Source organism: Cynoglossus semilaevis, chromosome 5, assembly GCF_000523025.1.
Source record: "Cynoglossus semilaevis isolate Cse_v1.0 chromosome 5, Cse_v1.0, whole genome shotgun sequence".
NCBI lineage: Eukaryota > Metazoa > Chordata > Actinopteri > Pleuronectiformes > Cynoglossidae > Cynoglossus > Cynoglossus semilaevis.
In genome coordinates this window covers 15,258,213-15,273,332 of record NC_024311.1, presented here as the reverse complement: position 1 = coordinate 15,273,332, position 15,120 = coordinate 15,258,213, and the positions used below count along the sequence as shown (strand labels likewise).

Here is a 15,120-nt window from a genome sequence, read left to right as displayed (position 1 = left end):
GATGGTTTTTATTTATTTAAATGTAATGAGTTCAGTTGTCTTTTTCTCAGTTTCTTGATCATAATAAGACCTGGATGTTCTTTCGGAATATTCCATTTTGCCATTTATTTTACAAACTGAGCTTTGGATGTATGTGGTACAACCCTTCATCATGGGTAAACAACAGGAAGGAGCCTGGGGTGTCAGGTAAAAGACAAATAGTCTTTATTATTCCAAGTGATCTTTGAATAATAATCCAAACAGAAGGAGTGGCGTCCAGTTCAGTTGTCATGGATCATAGCTGCTGGATGAGAGTGAGAAAGGGAGGGGCTTGGCTTGGGCTGTTAACGACCCCAAGGTGCAGGTAATCAGACGCTGATGACGAACCTGCCACTCACAGCAACACAGGAGACCTGGAGGAGAGTATGTGGCTAAAAAAAACAAAAAAAACAAAGACAAAATAATTTTATTACATAATTTAACAAGACTGAACGTTCTGGGAAAGAGGTTTACAAACAGTAACAGTGTTCTTTAACACGTGCTCACCTGTGTCGGATCACAGAACACGTTTAATAAGGTCAGTGATTGCGCTTTTGCAGTTCATTTATAAAAGAAATGCACTTTGGTTTAGACCTATGACTTGAGTGAATTAGCCTTTATAGCCCCCCCACCCTCTAGCCAGACCTTTATTTTAAGACATGGTTTTTGTGCAGGTAGCTGTTTGTGGCTAATACAGTATTCACCTGGAGATTTCTTGTTTGGACCTCAGAAGATGTCACACAGCAATAAATCAGCTTTGTTGTTTTAGTTGGTCCATTTAGGCAAGTTTGTACCACAGTGACAGTTAATTAAAAATGTTGTTTGCATAAAAATGTCAAGAGAGAGAAAACTTGACTTGTTTTGGTAAAAAAATGTGAGTGCACATTATTTATAAATGTCACATTTTGTGCGCGAGATACCGGAGAGAGAAATCTGGCATCATGTTCCACTGCAGAGCGACTTGCAGCGTGTCAGTAAATTAACTCGTGGTCACAAAGACCTGCTAATGACTCACTATTATAATGTTGTTTGTGGAAAGATATCAACCAGTGGTAGCCAGTAAAAAAAAGCCTTAATGAACTCCATTTGGACTTAAATCCAACTGCTGACAAAATGTGTTCAAGACTCGTTGAATAACGTTTATAGAAATGACTTTGAATTAATACTCAATAGTTGTCAAAATGACTCATCTTTTATAGACTCGTGAATAACGTTAATAGAAATGACTTTGAATTAATAGTCAATAGTTAATAGTTGTCAAAATGACTCATCTTTTACTTTCTCTTCTTTTATGTGTGTTGCCAATTATCCAAATGACTAAGTGCATTTACCATACACAGATTTTTAAACTTAATGATATAATAATTAACAAGAAAGGCTTTGGATACATATTATTAAGGAAGGAACAGTGACAGAGATTGTCCATCAATCTTGGAATACATTTTCTGACCATGGTATATACTTAGAACACTGGTCTATGGTCATGAGTCATGAGTCTGCACACAGCCACATACAAGTCTTGATATTTAATAACAGATTGGTTCCTTCTATCCCTATTTATGAATTTTATAGGGATTTGAAGTGAGTTTATTGGAATGTCTAAAGTTCCACTCTGCTGTGTTTGCCCTGTGAGGTGTGGTTCTTTTCAAACATCTCTGCCTCCAGAATAGTTGGCACAGTGTCCAACAGGCAGCAGTGCACAGGTGTTTTTTTGTAGATAAATGAATAATAGGGAGAAATGAGGTGCATCATTTCCTCCCTGATACCCAGAGCGCTGTGGCCATAACCTGAGGTAATAATGACTTTCCATTTCTTTTCCTGAAATAAATTTACTCGTCGAGAGGCAAATAACACAAATAAAAGCTGTACACAAAGGAGTTTATAATATTGATCGGAGTCATTTACAGTCATTTTAGCCTACTCGTATTCGCAGTTACTTTTGGTTAAAATAGGGAAAATGTTCGCTCTATCTATTTGTTCCCAAAGTTATATTCAATTTGTCGTAGAACGAAGCCTTTTTAGTGTTGGCATGAATATCCCAACAGTTGCTCAGGACAATTAATATTATATATACAATTCAATTCAATGTAATACCATGTATCACGATGACTAATTCTAATCAAACTGAGCTTGTTAAGAATCTTAAATTTGTTTATCCTTCAGCCATTAACTTCTCTTCTACTGCTGGGGTAAATGATGCTAGTGAGAAGCCTAAGCCCAGGCTAGCTGTCACCGGGTGAACACAGGGTCACCCTGGACAGGACGTATTCGTAACACCCTATTTGTAAATAACTTTATTTGCATACTGTAGAATATCAGTGCATTCAGAGCTTACAGTACATTGTACTTCACACACGCCCCGATGGCAGTACACTTAAATGATGAATGTGCCGTACACACACACATACATGATAGTCTGTGCAAAAAGCCGCTGTTACCGTTTCCCACAATGCACACATTTACAGTTTTGTGGTAGATAATGATACACAGTAGGCTGTGTGTGTGTGTGTGTGTGTTAGAGGGTTGGAGAGTAATCCTCCCCACAGCTACTGCACCTACCTTGTTTCCTGTAATGGTTTTAGGAGATTATTTTTCCGGGAATAGCTTTGCTCCATTCTCTGCTGCTGTGTAGTTGCCATGTTTGTGAATAGGTCTTTTTGATAGAGCAGCAAAGAAGTCACTCAATGTGCAAAAGGGCTACACGTGTACTGGCTTTAGGGGTGGATGCTTCTTTCTTTTCTTTTTTTTTTTCTGCACAGCTTTCAGCATTGTTCCTCAATTGGATTCCGTGTTTATCTGAACATGTGAATATAAGTGTCAACATGCCGGAACGGTCGTGCCTTTGACTGTAGGAACTACTAGCATTTATAGATTTACGTATCTGAGATAACCCTTCAGAACCATGCAGGTGTATGTGTGGTGAATACAGCATATTATAAATATAGCATTTTTTTTTATTTTATTTTATCGTAACCAACTTATCCCGACTTCAGCTCCTAAATCTAATCAAGGTGTAGCTGGTGGGGAAAATCATTTTCTGAGACAGACAAATTGAGCAGGTACAGAGATAAGGAATAACAATGGCTCTCATCTTTCATCTCATTTACACACTATACATGAAGACGGCGTTCCCTTTTTACTGCTCTGTCTCCGCTGACAAGGTAGCAGTACAATCATATTTTTAAAGTTTCTTTTTCTTCTTCTGTCTACATAATAGTAAATCCTCTCCAGTGGCTTTGAGGCAAGTTTGGAAAAGCTTGTTTCACAGTCCACTGATTCCTTGCTAGCAGAGAGACAGGACCACATATCAAGGGAGGTGACCAGTGAAGATTTGGCTCCAGCCCTCAGTTCCTTCTGGCCCACACCTGTGAGAAGGGCACGTTGACATTGTTGTTTGCTGTAAATTAAAGAAAACATTCTGAAATTCTAAAACTAATTATACTTTCACAGATATTGTGAGTTACGTAAGCACACAAAACACATAATGGTGTTTCTAAATAAATAAATAAATAAATACCTTTGTACTATATTGATCCTATGTGGTTCCTCTGGGAATCGAACCCAGGACTCTCTGCTCTCTGCTAGATGTACCATCATCTGATAAAAACAAATTTGTTTCTTCTGAAATCTTGTACCTCAGCCAGTTATCTGGTTCTAAATCCTGTTCTTCTTTTGAAGTTTTGTTTTGTTTTGTTTTGGCCATTGCTATAATGTAACAAGCCATGGATTTGCTTTCAAAACTCAGTCGGTGGTTGGCAATGACCTTCATGAAAATGAGAATTTTTTTACTTAGTTACTTACAAATGATAATTCAGGTTTTTTTAAGGCTCCATGTGCTGCACTATTAATCTCATACTGTTTCATACATAGTTATAGTGCAGCCTCCCTTCCTATGTATGCACATAATTTCCCTGTTGGTTTTTTTTTTTAATATACCTTCACTCAGGGCCTCACACCAATGCTGGCACATTAAAAACATGTCCTGCTGTGATTTAGATTGGCTTTAAAGAATAGTGTGCCTCAACCCTTCTTCCTAATCCCTCAATTTTTAACGATGAGGTGAGGTGCCATATTGCTTCATGTTTGTGATTTTCACACTTTCCTGCTCGCCACTAAGGAAGAAACGTTATATAGTATAGGCTGTTTTCAGTGTTGAGTATGGCTCTTTTTTTTTCTGACATTTGCCATGGCTGTAAAATCCTATTCTCTGATGATAAATACAGATAATGCTACTTGCTGTAGGCTCGTTATAGTCTGACAAGTGCCATTAGCATTACTCACAGCAGATCTCACCGCTGGAGGTCAAAGCTGCGCCACGGAGCTGTTTCTAATGTATTTTGTATTGATTAATTTTGTAAGTGTATTACACGGATTATTTGATCAATCAAAATGACATATTTAACTCAAGAAGCACTCACTGTTTGGCTTACGTTATGTCAGAGACATTCTGAATTAGAGAGCAAACAGGGCTTTAATGGCTTTTTAAGTTGAATCAGTGTCCGTGAAGTGATGTACGGGAAGGTTTTTACTAACACTGGAATCAAGACCGTGGGACATCGTCCATTATATGGATCTATTAGGAATTTTTCTAGTCAATTTTTGAATTTTTTTTAAAGGTACAACGGACTAGAGCTGACTTATCATCACAAGAGTTGCATTGTGTAAATATATGACAAAGGGACAGAGTGTTGTGATGTGTTTTCTGTGCGTTGAGATTGTTATTAAAGGTCTGTGCCTTGTAGGTTTAGATTTTCTGGCAATAACGTAAGCAACAAATGTCACTAAATGGAACTAGACAGTTTACATATTTCCAGACAAACCTTTTTGTCTTTTTTTTTTTTTTTTGGGTCCTGTAATTGGAGTAAAGCACAACGCCGGTTAGAATCAAAGTATCTGTTCCAGTTGTGACGGCTGTGGCATTTTCTTCTGAATGCCAAAGATTGTCTCTGTCCATCTGCGGCATGGATCAGTGAGAGAGCAGAGATGGAGAGAGCTAATCGATACAAAAAGACAAACACACAGGGGTTGACAGATAGGCTGCGCAATGGCTAATAATTGGACTGTGGGCAAAGAGAAACACAAAAAAACATATATTGCTAGCATACAGGCTTTGTGCTGGCACTCCTGTCGTTTGCCTTGTTACAACATAATTGATTCCAATGCCATGACAGACACACAAACATGTACACAGTGATTTTTTTTTTTTGTTTGTCCTTTTACCCCTGCAAATAGTAATGGGATAAGTCAGCAGCATGCAGGCTCCGCTCTAACCCATCTCCCAGCGTTCCCAAATGGGCAGAGCCCAAATCTATGTATTTGTGTGTGTGCACACGTGCAACTGTGGATTGTGCATCAGTGTGTCTCTTTGACAGCCACTGGGGGAAAGAAGTCACAGCTTGTTAGCTGAGCAACAGGCTAACAAATAACCTGCTCAGGGGCGTTTGAGTCCCAGACCAAAGAGAGAGCGTCAGATTGGTGTAGCCATCCCTCTCTGTTCCCTGTCATTTTATTGTTCTCTCGTCTGAGTGTCTCCTTTCTCCTTTTCTCCTTTATTAAGTGAGGCTGTGCACTTTCCTGCTTGTTTTGCGTAGTGTGTGGTGATAACAAACACACAACACACACACGCAACACGCTGCTGCAGAGGTGCTGGCTGTCACATTTGCTCTGCACTGCCGACGAGATAAACCATTTCAAGTGCTGCTTGTGCTGCAGCCGGGAAGGCATTTACAGGTACATGGGTACAAGTGTAATACTGCTCATGCTGCGCTGGTTGTTTGCATTAGGTTTTCATTTGAAGTGAACAAAGGTGAAAAGAAAGAGCTTGCTGCTTTTTTTTTTTTTAAAAAAGTCTGTCCTGTTAGATATTTCTTGATTAAATGTTTATGGGAGTTCAGGAAATTTAATAAGGCAATAACTAATGTATACATTAGATGCACGTTGGACTGTTTTGGTTAATATTTCTAACACCTGATTTAGAAATGTACTGCCAAATTTTAGATTTCCATTTAAATTGTAAGTCAAGAAAAAAAAAAACAACAAATAAAGGAAAGACAAGAAGACAAGCAAAGACAGAAGACAAGCAAAGACAAGCAAAAGCTCCCGTCAGCTTTCTTTTTAGACCTTCCTGTGTGATAACTAGTGTTGTTTTATGATTGACACTCGTTGTCTTTTATACTCTATTTTCACTGCAGACTTGCTGACTCACAGATAGGGGATAAAAGAAATGCTGCCTGGATTTATAGCCTAGGATAAGACACATGTTTGACAGGTTTCATCTTCTAGATGCTGCCAAGGCAAAAGATGTATCTGCCATTAATTTGGAGTTTATGTAGCAAAACACACGTCTTTGTTATTGCACAAAGTGAATTTCTTAATTTTCTGTCTTTCTACAGATCATTCCTGTAAGCCATGCATCATCGTGTTATAAACAGGAGACCTACAGTGCATGTTAAACCTGTTCTTTGAAATATTCATATATACATACACGCTGTAAAGATTTTCTTTAGCCATCAGAGCCTTCAAAGCATATCTCTGTAGTGTATATGATCTGTATGTATATGGGAAGGTCGACTCATTGACCTGCCCTTCCCCCTGGTTTAATGCTGTGTTTGAAATGGGTGCCACCAAAGCATATATGTATATATTTATACAGTAAGCAGCTGATTAGACGTCAGACAAAAAAAAAAAAAAGATTATTGCTTCAGGTGATTGTCAATGCAGCTTCTCTATTATCAGGTTTTTCACCTTTCTTCGTGCTTAGGCAGCATATGAGCAGTATGAGGGGAGAAAACAGAGGGAACATTCTGTTAATGAGCAATAAGTGACCATGAAATATTGCTTTTATTTCAAGGAGAAAATTGACGCACAAGTTTTTACTGTTGGTGTGAATCAAACTTTTTATGAACATATTTTCGAGGTTGTCGTCATGGAGAATGAAACAATAAATGCGTTGTAAAAACGAAACAAACAGCTTAAATATTACAAATTAACTGAAAGTGTAAACAGATAATTATTTTTCTTGTCCTTAGCCCTTTAATTACTACTAATGCTTTGGTGATGTAGCTTCCAATTTTCTGGAGCGCATTTAAAAAATAACTCTTTAATCTGTCCATCCATTATACTTGGAGGCGAACCTGTAGCCTTGCTTCTCTGAGCTAGCACTGCAGATATAGCCTGACTGCCCAATACCACAGCATTTGACAGATAAGGTCGTATGTGCGTGTGAGTTCAAAGACAGAAAGATATAAGTAAATTGATAGCGCCACTAAGTGAGAAGATACTATGAGTCCTCGCTCGGTGCTGTCCAATCTCCTCAGTGTCAGATTTCTCTGCCTCACTGAGACTCAGTACTATCAGTCCAACATTACCCTATCTGTTTATACAGGGGCTAAAACCAAGCCTGCTCTTTATCCTCGCACTGCGGCTAAACATAATGGAATAGAGAGGCATAACACTGCTCCAGTCAAACACTCATTGGAGACCATTAAATTGCATCCAATCCCCTAAACAAATCTGATGGAGAGGCTATGAATAACTCAAGGATTCTGCTCTACTCTGCTCTACTCTTTCCTCCTTCACTTTCTTCTAATTTCTATTCCCTTCAATCATTATTTATAATACACTTCTATCTTCTTCTGACAAAAGCCACCATATGTTTTAAACATAAACAAAATACTACCTACTACATGTCAGTAAAAGGTGCCTGCAGGAGTGGAGCAGGAGATTGAGACGTCAGGTTGACCCCTGAAGCTGTAATAGAAAATTTAGAGATAATTTGTGTAATCCCTAAATGGGGGCCCGGGAAATTACTATAACTGTGAGCTGCTCTACAAAAGATGGAGCCTTTCAGGTTCCTGTCAAACTGCTGCGTCCTCTCACGCGTAGTATAGACACTGACCCCAGCTCTCGTCTCTTGGCACTTCTGTGTTTGTTCTAGTCTACTTTAGCTGCGGCACCTGATGCTTTTAGCACCCTGTTATTAGACACAGTCACACTTGCAATTATTGTCGTACTGTGAGAGCGCCGGCTGATTGAAGATTAATGGCCCAATCGCATGCTGATAACAAAGAAACTTTACATTCAGATGCACTCACTGATATTTCAGCGATGTGCTGAAATCAGCCATACAGTGAGTGGGTGGGTGGTTGTTGTTGTTGGTGTGTGTTTATGCACAAGGCTCATCACGCATTTGTTTGCGTGGGTGTGAACGTTTGAAGTGTCATTGTTTGGAGAGACTCAATTTAACAAAACAGGAAAAAAAATCTACATGTGACAGTGAAGGAACGTAATAGAAGAAAAAATAACCAAGTGATTACAAATTGGCTCTCTTGCAATTAAAGGATTAGTTTTCTTCGTCTTCGTAGAGATTCTGGTGTCATGAGTTCCGGTGTCACTTGGTTTTGTTTTTGGCTTTTCCAGGTGGTGGGTCTTTAATTATATAATCTGTTAATCATCCCTACATAAAAACATGTTCATGAACCTTTTCATTAATGTATCTTACTCGGTTGGTACTGTTTCAATGTGTGCATTTTGTCTTTGTATGGGCCACCAAACCATGTTTGGGTCAAAATTATTATACCAAAGGAGGTTGAAAGGAGGAAAAATATATCCTTGAAATATTCGTAGTGTTTAATCTAATCGTCATATCTTTGTCCAATATGTTTGGGGCCTTGTTTCAGAATTCTAAAGCTGTGTTTGTCCTCTGTTGAAGCAGGAGATTGTGAATCTGTGTGGAATAAAGGAAGAAAATCCACTCAGGGACTGTAATGTCTGGGTACCAGATAAATAATGTGGTGTAGTATGCTCTGTTCACAGTCTCTGGGAAATGTCCTTTAACCATTTAATCTCACAAGATATGTTAAACTATATGAGAATTTCCTCTCACATAGTATCTGGGAAATGTCCTTTAACCATTTAATTGAGTGCGACGTAAACATGTCCAACGAAGCCACACTCTGGTTTGAGTCTTTAAACCGTTTCCCAGCATTCATGCTACCACACTTGTGATTGACAGTTTAGAAAATAACCTTAAATCATGAACTCAAACGAGAGACATTTTCAAGTATCATGTCCTTTTGGAGACGGCTCCCTTCATTGCGGGTGACAACAGACTCTTAACTTGTAGTATCAGTTTGGAATTCTGTTTACCATAAACTAAGGACAAAAAAAAAAAAAAGAGAGATGGTGATCACGCCCATCTTTTCACTTGTTTAGCAGTGTATAAAGAGACTTGGAGCTCTTGTAATGTATGAAGGGACGTGAAGAAATTAACTTGCTTTGGGCTGTTTTGAAAGTGACTGAAGCCATAATGACAGCTACGGCATGATGTATTTTGAAGCCAAAATTAAAGCATAAATCATTTTTTGTCACCAACATTTTACATCAGAACAGACATAAAGGGGGGAACTCCGCTGGTGTGCCACAAAGAGTCCGAATGTTTCTTCTTGTGCAAACCATTCAACTTTTGGAAAAAATACCATTTGTCATCATGAAATCTGTGTATTCTCTTGTATAAGTTTCCCAGTGAAAGTCCCTCATCAGGCTATATGCTATTTATACTTTAGCAGGCTCTGCTGCACTGACACTAATTTGCATAGATTGAAAGGAATGGTCGTTTTTTTTGAAGAGAGAAAAGTAACATTTGTAAACAGCTCTGTAACTCTGAGGTATTTGTGGCCTCATCCACAAAGATCTGCTGGTCAACTGACAGATGGGTTGGTTCACCTGGAATAGAACTGGAAACAATAGAATTACACATAGTGATGCATGCAGCAGTGAGTCAAGATATCCAATATGCCATTATATAATATAAACCCCACAGACATAGTAATACCCAGGGAACATTCTAACAGGAATCTGTAGCCTCCACACTACATATATGTGGCCCACGCGGGCTCTAATTAATGTTAAAAATAAGACTGACACTGAAGGTAACACAGCTCTTATGTTATTTTTAATTAATTATCCATACATCAACAATACGTTTCATAAATATAATTATAATTTAAATGCACAAATAACACAAATAGACCCTAACCTTCACACTAAATTGATTTTTTTTCTGAGGTGAATATGTAAATACCAGTGTAATGTACCAAACGTTCTCATTCGATTTCTCTTTTTCTTTTCCTCTGCCTATTGAGTGTTCTTTCTTAGCTCTTTTCCTTCACCATGGCCCTTTAGAGGGACCTGTAAACGTCCCTGAGAAGGTTAAACTGCATTTAGATGAGGACTAGTGGAGGAGCACTTGGGTTCAACCCGTTATGTTCCTGAGCAGGAAGCCGTCCTTGGGGCCTTGGCAGAGAAGGAGAAGATAGCCCTTATTTTTCACACCTTCATAGTCATTTACATGGTTCTATTCAGCATGGAAGCTAACGATTTGCTGCTGTGTTTGACTGATTGTTTACCTTCTTATCTGCTTGTGAGTTAAACTTAAAAGATATATTTTCTTGAACATGTGAAGATTTCATATTTTCATGTTTAACTATTGACGATTTATGTTGTTGTTACATTGAGCTTTTGTGAGGTTTTTGTTCTGACACAAAGGTTTATACGGTTATAGTGGATACACTGTACAAGGAGAAAACAAGTTGTAGTTAGATTTTGTGCTGAAGGGAATTTTCTATTCTGATAGTGTCAGATTATTCTCTCAGTCTTTTGGCTGGTACTGTAGTTGTGACAGACAAGGCAGCTGATGAAATGGCAGCACCGTGTCATGTTAGCCTGGCAAAGCAAAAGAGGAAGAGAAATTTCATTTCTGCTGAAAAGATTGACATGGGATAAGACAATATGAGATTAAAAAAAGAGACTGAAGTAAGTGAGGGGAAAGGAAATGCATCTACTGCGTGAATGTGAAGTGTTTACAAGGTGAAATGATCTGGGAACATCTCCCTGCTCCTCCGTCTGCCCCATGCCTCCTAACAGGCACTCCAGCATCACACTTAATCAGCCAATCACTGCTGGATTCTGTGTATGAGGCCTGATTGGTTGATTATAAAGCTCATCTAGAAACCACCCAGTGTTTGTGTGTGTCGGTTTCCAATTTGGTATATGAACTCGCCTGTTTCCATTTTTCTCAAGGCATTTTGTGTTTCTTTCTTTCCAAACTTTTCTGAAAAGCAACTCTCAAAATATTTTTTCACCCTTTTTTTTCAATCTCTACCTGTGGTTTTATTTGAAGTATTTCGCTGCCAGGCACGGCATAACGTGGGGCACAGCAGGACCTTAAGGAAGATCAATGCCAATATTTATTTCATGTCCAATTACTACGGCAGGACCACAGTCCAGAGATCACTGTGATGAAAGTCAACCTTCTGTAATAGAAGCACACACAGAAACCAACTATCCAATGTACACCCTATAGCTATAGCTTCACTTGTAGGACATAAAAATATGAGAAGATTTTGTTAGACTATAGGAGACTGAACCTTTGGCATTAGCAGACGACGGAGTCTTCAAATGGATTTTGATGCAAATTCACAAACAATTTTATCTCTTCAACAACAGTCAATATTTTTTGCTGTTTTATCAAATGTTATGTGGTAATATGGTTTGAACCATTATAGATACTGGTTTCTGAACTGTCTTTTTTTTTTGTCTTTTACTCTATTTTAGATTTATTCCTAACAACTGAAGGCCCCTCCTTTGAAACCTGGCTCAGTAAGGTAAGAAGCTTTTTTTTTAAGCTTTCTTTTTCTAATCCTGTGATATCAAGGCTCTGGCACAATCATCAGTGAACTTTGCTTTATGTTTTTTTTTCTTTCTTTGCAATGTACTTTATGAGAAGAATATGTTCTGAACACACTGTTAGTTTTTTTAGACCAAATCCACATATGTAAATATTAAATGATGATACCGTCTACCTTTGAATCTCTTAGACTCTTTAAACACCTGTGGCGTGTTTAAAAGTCATACATTTTTAGCTTAAGTTAACTGTTAAATGTTTTGTTGTCGTTGGATACACAGTCTCAGACTCCTGTTGGCCGTTAACTGTAGCCGAATGGTCTCTGACTACAGATGGGGAAAAAAAAACAGAACTCCTCAGGGGAAAAATCTCTCATCCTCCACTGCTGTATTGGTGTCTTCGATGCACCAAACTGGTCAGCAGAACCACGCTCGCATTTAGGCCACAGGTCTGTTAGCACTGCTGGAGGACTAGTTAATATTCTGGGAGAGCAGAGATGGGGGGAAGATGGTGGCGTTGAGTTTTTGTGGAAAGAGCCTATTTGAAATTCAGCAGGTCGAGGCACCAGTGGAACAGTAGTCTATCTTATCACAGAGAGAGAGAGAGAAGGAAGAGGAGAAAGGAAGGGGAGGGGATGAGGAAGAAGAGAGAAACGGGAGGAGATTGAAGGATTTGGCAGAGACAGAATGTGTGTAAGGAAGGAGAGAGAGAGCAAGCAGCAGCAAAACAGAGCAAATAAACTGCCATGTCCTGAGACCAGTGGGATGTGTGATGGGTGGCAGGAATGTTGATCAGGTGAGGGAACGAGAAAAAGAGAATTTCCCTGGGATTGTTGATGTCAGACCAGTTAAATCTCACGGTAGTTAGACACATGTTTGGAGGAAAGTCCAAAGAGATTTGTTCACGGCTGTGAAAGAAAGGGGTCGGCGTTGGTCAGTCTGTATTTTCAGTGTCCCAGTCCTGGTATATCCTCCTCAGACACTCACTCTACCATCCCCTGTATCTCCAACCCCGAAGACTAGTTAGTCTTCTCAGCTGACTCTGTTTAATGTGCTGCTCAGTAATCGAATCACAATCTCAATGTTGCACTGTGTGATTATGAAGCCACATAAAGTGCTGCAGTTTCATTTTGATTAAATTAATTCACCCACCAAGTCTCCTGGGACTCAAGGCCCAAGAGTTTTTTTTTTTTTTTTTTTTTTTTAAAACTTCAAGAGTCTCCAGCAGCATTGTCTCATTGACAGCAGCTTTGTGACGTTTTTTTTCCCACAAATTAAATGGACGATTCTGTAAATTAGAAGGAGTGAGGACAGTGGGCAGAAGACAAAGGGGGAAAAGAAAGGCCAATCGTTTGCTTTGTAGATGGATGCCTGTTTCCTGATTGGCCAGTTTCCAATAAATCCTCATTGTCAGCAGGCTTTAATCTGTTTTAATCTCCCAGACCAAATAATTTAACACAGCCCACGCAGGTTAAATGGGTGTGACAGTCTGTGTACTACTGTAATAAAATACATCTATATTTATCTCTTCCTTGGACAGTCAGTCATTTGGTGAAATGATGTTTTTGATTAGACTGTCATAATAAGAACCTAAAGTCCTTTTAATGAACAAGTTAATTACCTGTATTCACACTGTGCTCAAGATTGAGTATTTTTTATTGTCGTACCGAGACTAACAGCGCAGCCATATTTAGATACTGCATAATATGCTGCTTTCAAAGCCCTGATACATGCAATTACACAGCAGTGATTGGATTGAGACTAGGTTTTGGAGTTCTCCAAATGCTGCAGCCAACAGATTTGGTAATCTTCTTGACATTTCCATTTACTTTCTTAAAAGATAGCTTTTCTTCGTTAAGTTTTCTTTCTTGATCCCAAGACCTTCTCCTCTCTCTCTCTCTCTCTCTCTCATGCACAAACTAAAGACTGTTGAAATTAATTGAATGTTGTATCTGAACAACAGCTTGATAAATGTGCACAAACTCCTGTTTTCGGAGCGTCAGAGGATGATTCATTAAACGGCATTATTCTTTAGTCAATGTAGCCCCACCTCAGGATATAAATTAATGATTCTATTTGTTTTATGATAACAAACGTTATTACGTTCCTGCTGTATACAGCAGAATATCATTGACCTTAGCATAAAGCTCATGGCAACAGGCTGCAGACTCTCTGGAACGGTGTATGTTTGCGTTTGAGGTAAAAAAGTTGTTTTGCCTAGAGAGACATTTATCCTAAAACCTGCTGCCTTTAATATGTGTTTTAACCAAAAATCCCTCTTTTCTGTGACATATAGACAAACAACTTAATCTCTAGGTCAGTTTTTCCCTCTTTTTGCTTTTATAAACTACAGTATACGTTTTTCTGTTGTTCTCCATAATTGAAATTCACACGCAACTTTTTCATTTCCACACACTGCCCTCTCTGTTTGGCACCAGATATTTATATCCTTGAAATGACACACATTTAAAAAAAACAAACAAACAGACTTAGCCGTTCCTTGTATCCTCAAAACATCCAACCTTGTTAATCCTGCTGTGGTCTTCAGTTCAACATCACGGCTGTATCTGTGGGTCACAGGCCAGCACACTCCCCTCCTCTGCAGCACTCTTTTTTTTTAATTACTTTCCCTTTCCCCCCCTCCCCTCCTAAGTCTTTTACATCCCTCTCTGTTCCTCTGTTTTTCTACAAATACCCAGGAGAAGAGAGCCTCAGAAGCAGAGAGAGAGAGAGAGAGGGAGGGAGGGCTGGGGGGATAACAAATCGTAGAGATGAGTGCAGAGAGGTGTTTTCATTAGCAGGTGCGTCCAGCCAGAAGGGGTTTTAAAGGTCATATCTACATTGGATAATACAACAAAACACTATAACAGTGAGGGGTTTTTCCTCCCAAATTTATTTCCTTGACATTCACACAATCTGTTCACTACGAAAACACAGTACAATGTGTTGATGTGTGTCTGTCTTTTAATCTCACACACAACCAGATCAACTGCTGTTTTTTTTTTCTCGTTTTTTTTAATCTGTCATATCCACAATGAACAGAAGCTTTTGATGAATCTGTACAGTGAGGATTAACGTGTCATTGGTCAAGTCAAGCATGTTGAAACATATTACAAACACTGAAATCGGGTACAGACACTAATTACAGTTTATTTAAGGTCCATTATTTTCTGCACCTTTTTTGAAAATATTTGTTTTGAGGCAGCACTTTCCTGACTTTACTTCATTTATGTACATTCTCCGTGCTTCTCATATGCAGATGTTTGGGTTATTTCCTATATAAAAGAGTCCAGTTAAACTGGGCTAACAGTTGAATTATGAATTCTTCCCTGCTGATCGGACGACTTTGTACAGTAGCTGTGTGTGCGTGTCCCTGCGTGATGAGTGTGGCGTGATGTGAACAGAGGAGGATAACAACGG

At 38.9% G+C, this 15,120-nt stretch overlaps 1 protein-coding gene across 1 annotated transcript in view; it reads left to right on the top strand.

Annotated features, from left to right (window-relative positions):
* Positions 1-15,120, top strand: part of itfg1 (integrin alpha FG-GAP repeat containing 1) — an 86,001-nt gene that overhangs the window by 3,706 nt on the left and 67,175 nt on the right. The window contains exon 7 of the mRNA XM_008310730.3: positions 11,632-11,681. Coding sequence (XP_008308952.2) covers positions 11,632-11,681 — 50 coding nt within the window. The remainder of the gene's footprint in view (positions 1-11,631; positions 11,682-15,120) is intronic.